The sequence below is a fragment of the Primulina huaijiensis genome, chromosome 5, assembly GCF_012295235.1.
Source record: "Primulina huaijiensis isolate GDHJ02 chromosome 5, ASM1229523v2, whole genome shotgun sequence".
Taxonomy (NCBI): Eukaryota; Viridiplantae; Streptophyta; class Magnoliopsida; order Lamiales; family Gesneriaceae; genus Primulina; species Primulina huaijiensis.
Genome location: NC_133310.1, coordinates 6,073,619 through 6,079,618, shown reverse-complemented (window position 1 = coordinate 6,079,618; position 6,000 = coordinate 6,073,619). Strand labels below are relative to the sequence as shown.

The 6,000-nt window shown below is 35.5% G+C and overlaps 1 protein-coding gene across 1 annotated transcript; it reads left to right on the top strand.

Moving 5' to 3' along the window:
• The first annotated feature begins 6 nt into the window (after positions 1–6).
• On the top strand, positions 7–5,407 carry LOC140976547 (heat shock 70 kDa protein 15-like). Its single transcript, XM_073440778.1, has 9 exons — positions 7–624; positions 1,075–1,302; positions 1,423–1,515; positions 3,005–3,220; positions 3,546–3,740; positions 3,813–3,959; positions 4,043–4,192; positions 4,288–4,418; positions 4,932–5,407. The coding sequence occupies exons 1-9, from the start codon at positions 70–72 to the stop codon at positions 5,137–5,139; spliced, it is 1,923 nt and encodes a 640-aa protein (XP_073296879.1). The 5' UTR covers positions 7–69; the 3' UTR covers positions 5,140–5,407.
• Positions 5,408–6,000: the final 593 nt, after the last annotated feature.

Below are 6,000 nucleotides of genomic sequence, written 5' to 3'. Positions count from 1 at the left end.
ATTTATAAGACCGACTTACCTGAAAGCGAACCACTGAATGTTGCTTTTGTTGACGTTGGACATGCAAGTATGCAAGTTTGTATTGCTTCTTTCAAGAAAGGTCAGCTGAAGATATTGGCCCATTCCTTTGACCGGTCTCTTGGTGGAAGGGATTTTGATGAAGTTCTTTTTCAGCACTTCGCCTCAAAGTTCAAAGACGAGTACAAGATTGATGTCTATAAGAATGCTAGAGCTTGCCTAAGGCTTCGTGCTGGCTGTGAGAAGTTAAAGAAGGTTCTTAGTGCAAACCCTGAGGCTCCTCTTAACATCGAGTGTCTGATGGATGAGAAGGATGTTAGGGGTTTCATCAAGAGAGAGGAGTTTGAGCAAATTAGCATTCCAATTTTGGAACGTGTGAAAAAGCCATTGGAAAAGTCTCTGGCAGAAGCTGGACTCACTGTTGAAAATATCCATTCAGTTGAGGTTGTTGGTTCGGGCTCTCGGGTTCCAGCTATGATTAAAATCTTGTCCGAGTTCTATGGTACGGAGCCCAGGCGTACAATGAATGCTAGTGAATGTGTTGCCAAAGGCTGTGCTTTGCAATGTGCTATACTTAGTCCTACATTTAAAGTGCGGGAATTTCAGGTAATGTTCCTATTATTTGTAGCTGTGTTTCTGTGTCATCTGGATAACTGAACTCACTTCTAGCATGCGATATGTTTAATAATCATTTGAGAAAACCATGAACATTATTCATGGGATACAGACGCAATCAAGTAATAATTGGACTTTCAACTTTTCTCTGCATACCTGTGTTTCGTGTTAAATTTTCAGTTGCAAAAGTGCGTTTAAGAACTTGATGGTCGATTGAGGGATCTATGATTTTTCATTGGGATCTTGAATATATTGTCATAATCGGGTTGGTATCTTCTACGGGTATGCATATATTTGTGGGGCTGTCAAAAACCAACATTTGTGATTTGCATTTATGTGCCAGGTTTTGTAAAAATCCAGGAACAATCTTCCCATGGGTTTTACTTTCCAATTACATCAAATGATTCTCGGATTATGATATGGTTGGTTCTGATTCTGCAGGTGAATGAGAGCTTCCCTTTCCCCATTTCACTATCATGGAAAAGTACAGCTTTGGATATGCAAAATGGAGCAATAGATAACCAGCAGAGCACAATCGTATTTCCCAAGGGTAATCCTATACCAAGTGTGAAGGCTTTGACTTTCTACCGATCTGGAACCTTTACAGTAGATACACAATACACTGATGTCAGTGAATTGCAGGCACCAGCAAAGATTAGTACATACATGGTAGTTTTCATTTTCTAAAAAAAAATATGGTTGATTATTAATTTAATTTATTTTTATTGTCCAACAAGTGTGTTATTATGTCTGTTCTTTTACTTAAACTTCAATTGTGCTTACTTTCAGATTGGACCTTTCCAATCCACAAATGAGCGGGCTAAAGTGAAGGTTAAAGTACGTCTGAATCTTCATGGTATTGTATCAGTCGAGTCAGCAATGGTAGGTTCACACGGTAAAGCTCTTTAATGTAGTATATTTTTTTTGGTTCTTTGACTATTAATAGTCCTGGATAGCAGAATAGAGGTCCGTCAAGCATAGAATAGAGATTGAGAAATAAAATAAAATAAAATAAATTGCCTCAGTTGTCTGCCTTCATACAGTCTACCATTACCCTTACCCTGCAATAGAATTTTCCCAATAGTATACATCTCAAACCATGTGCCAGAGCCAATTTCGGATAATTCTCTGTGCCTCTGTGGCGTGCTATTTCAGAATAATTATTTTCTCCAATTCTACGTAATTCTCTGCGCCTTTGTGGCATGCTATGTTAGAATCAAATATTAACTTATATGGCAGCATTCATAAAAAATAGGATCTGTAGAAGCAAATCAGCTACTTAAATATTTTTGATATGTTTTTAAGGAATGGCGCTATAAAAAGGTTTATGTATGTTATTGTTTTGGTAATACAACATAGTTGATATCATGAAATATGTCAACCATAATGGTTATATTGGTATATACAATGTGCTTGATTGCATGAAAGTTTGTCAACCATGGATCATATTGTCCCAAATATAAAGACCACACTTATTTTGTTCTTCCGTCCCAAACATATAGTTCGATTATCATATTTACTATTATTTTCTGTTTTCTTTTAGGAATCTACGCCTACTTAATTTGCTTTTGTAATTACTAATTTATTCATTTAATTTTGAAAATGTAAATTGTCAATTCTTATATGTATTAATTTAATGTTAGAAATATCCACCATTTCTCGATGAATGTCCAAATGCTTGGAAATAGGGTCTGAAAAATTGAAGATAAATCTACCATTTTCAGTTTAACTTTTGATTATGAAATTGAAACATCATTGTTTTTATTTATAATGACTGCTAAAAATTCAGAAACAATTGCGAGAAAAGATCCTAGCACTCACAATTGATTTTTTAAGAAATCCGATGAATTCATTTGTTTTAAGTGGTGGAAAATTATCAATTTCGTTTTAGGCGTTGGATTGCTTCAATTTTGCAAAAGTTTGAAAACTTGTTCATTGGAGCCACTTATCATTAATGTGATGAGAAGTTTAATTTTTGTGAAATTTAATTTTTAGGATTTTCTTTCTAATCTGATATTTGGAGTTAACATTGCATAAATACAATAGTAAGCTCATGAAGATTAAATCACAACCAATAAATATATTAACTAATTCCAACAATTTTTAGTTAGCTCATGAAGGATAAATCAAAACATGTAAATATATTAACTAATTCCGACAATTTTTTTATCCTGTTAAACACTCAATAAATAAGAGTATCATGGAAACTTTCTTGTAGAATTTACTTTTCGGATACTTTTCTTAATTTGTGTCAAATTACATGTAAGCCTATATGTATAGGACGGAACGGAGGGAGTATTTTTTTTTTCCTTTTTTAACTTTAAAACCACTGTTCTGTTTAATTAATTGATTTTTATGACCTCTTATGTAGCTCTTGGAAGAGGATGAAATTGAAGTTCCAGTTGTGAAAGATTTGGCAAAGGACCCAGAAAAGATGGATACTGAAGATGTTCATACTGATCCTGCTACATCTAGTACCCCTGACGCTGATGTAAATATGCAAGATTCTAAAACTGATGCTCCTGAACCTGAAAATAGTGTGCCAGAGTCTGGGGATAAGCCTGCTCAGATGGAAACAGATAAGAAGGTTAGCTTACACTGGTTAAATTTTATGTGCTGGGCCGCTGGCAGTTTCCTGTTTCAGGGAGACTAGCCGTTGAAACATTTTCTCCGCCTTTGTGCGTTCTGTTTCGAATATTTATTGGGATCTTGAACTTATCTGTGCTTGAACCAAATGTTGTTTCTTCTATCAAATTCCAATTTGAGCTATCCTTTTTTTTTTGCTCGTGACTCTTTTTGAAGTTAATTTTGTAGTCTGATTTGCAATCTATGTTTTTGCTCGTGATTGTTTAGTTAATCATGGTAGAGTTCTGTTCTCTCAGCTGCGAAGTGTGTGTTTTATGTTTCATCAGGTGGAAATTCCGAAGAAAAAGATAAAGAAAACCAACATAACTGTGTCAGAAGTTGTACATGGAGGACTCTCGGCCTTGGAATTGCAAAAGGCAGTAGAGAAGGAATTTGAGATGGCGTTGCAGGATCGTGTAATGGAAGAAACCAAAGACAAAAAGAATGCTGTTGAGGCTTATGTTTATGAAATGCGGAATAAGGTATGTAGCAGTGTGTTGGCATTGCAAGTTTCTGGGTTCAGACATCCTGCTAACGTTCTTTTGTGCTCGCAGCTTCATGACAAATATCATGAGTTCATATCCGATCCAGAGAGAGAGCAGTTTATGTCCAGACTACAAGAGATAGAAGATTGGTTGTACGAGGATGGGGAAGATGAAACCAAAGGTGTTTATATTGCTAAACTTGAGGAGCTCAAGAAGGTATGTCCCTTGAAGTTCAGTTTTTGCACATGTTTTTGTTTCTCACTTTCAAAGTTCACAATGTACTTTTTTGGGTTTTGTAGCAAGGTGATCCTGTAGAGCTGCGTTACAAGGAGCATTCAGAGAGGGGAACTGTGATTGATTTACTTACTTATTGCATCAATAGTTACAGGGAAGCAGCTGTGGTGGACGATCCCAAGTTTGATCACATTGATTTGGCTGAAAAACAAAAGGTACGGTCTTGTCCTTTGTGGCCATATGCACGCATGTACTCGGTTGATATATGCTCTATGGCGATCGAGCAACTTTTATCAATCTAATTGTTCAGGTTTTAAATGAATGCGTGGATGCTGAAGCTTGGCTAAGAGAAAAACTACAGCATCAGGATTCACTTCCAAAGCATGCAAATCCAGTTCTTTTGTCTGCTGATGTGAGGAAGAAAGCTGAAGCTCTTGACAGGTATGCCAGAATTTGTTCATGATTATGAATTGGTTTCTTTTCAAGTTGATTGTCTTAATACATTTAATCCATTTTCTCTTTGAAATTTATGCACATGCTTTTATTTGAGATGGACAAGCATGTCTCAAAGCTTTGAGAATGGTTGATATATAGCTACATCAATTCTATTGCAGTACATTAATTATTTGCTTGAGACACATTAGTTGTCAACATTATCATTCTGGTCTTCCAACAACTATTTTACCCTGGCTACATGGATAGCCGGCAGTGATGTTTTCTTTTTGTATGGATATCTATTGTTCTGAAATTAATATCTCACTAATCCTTGAATCGTGAAACCAATGCTTAACAATTCATTACCGATTTATGTTATTCACTTCTTTCAAACGAGCTGATTTGTCTCTCTTCTCACTTCTTAGCAATGTTCCTTGTGGACAATAAATATTCGAACTATCTACTGTATGCTATTTTAGTTTCTATGAATTATATCTAATTCTACAAGTACCTTTACAGGTTTTGCAGGCCTATCATGATGAAGCCAAAGCCAGCAAAACCAGCCACGCCTGATGTACCTTCGCCAGCATCAGCCCAAGGAGGTGAGTCGCAATCTCGAGGGCCAGATAGCACGAACACATGTGACACTGCGGAATCTGGAAAAGAATTACCATCAGCCGATGCACAGCCTATGGAAACAGACAAATCCGAGACTGCACCAGCTTAACGCCAATAGGTGCTTTATACGTGTGGGTTCACTTGTATGGGTAGAAAACTTGATTTAAACTCAGATTGGCCATGGAGGCCATGAATATCTTCGATGTTCAGAACATTCAAATTATGTTTTTAAGTATACTTCTCATGGTCGAAAACCATACTATTTGTTGTAGTTGGCTCTTTATTATGCATCTGTTTTTGAGAGGGTGTTTCAGGAGTAACAGAATATTGATCTTCCTTCAGTTGAACGAATCAAAGGTTATCCTTTGTGAAACAAATTCTTTTATAAGTAATTGTCAATGTCTGAAGTGATAATCTTTTATGCAGGAAATATCCTTGTTAATTTTCTAGTTTTCTTTGTTGATGTCAAAAACATGTTACAAGGAAATAAAACCTGATCACAACTTGGAACGATCTTGTCTTTATCAAAATTTGAACGAATATTTATTTCAACATAATGTATCTATTTCAACTAATAAAAAATAATCTATTTCATATCTTTACTTAGGATATACTGTATCATGAAGGTGATGGGATCAAAACGGTGAGATTAAATTTGTGTTTACTCAACTAAGTGACAATGATTACTATACAATGTTTAATAGTTCATGTCGCTCCCCTGTGAAAGGTTGGTCTATAGATTGATTTTTTAACCATAGTTACCAATCAAAATTTCATTGGTCAGATTGCTTACAAGGAATAAACGAAAGACCAATCACAAGAAAATGTTGGTCTCGTGTGCAACATAGAGACCAACATTTTGAGATATAACTGTGAGAATAAAATCACCAAAAAATTATTAGGATTGAAAAGATTTCACTATAATATTTTGTGTTTTCAAAAATAATACACTCTCTCTTAATAAAGAAGA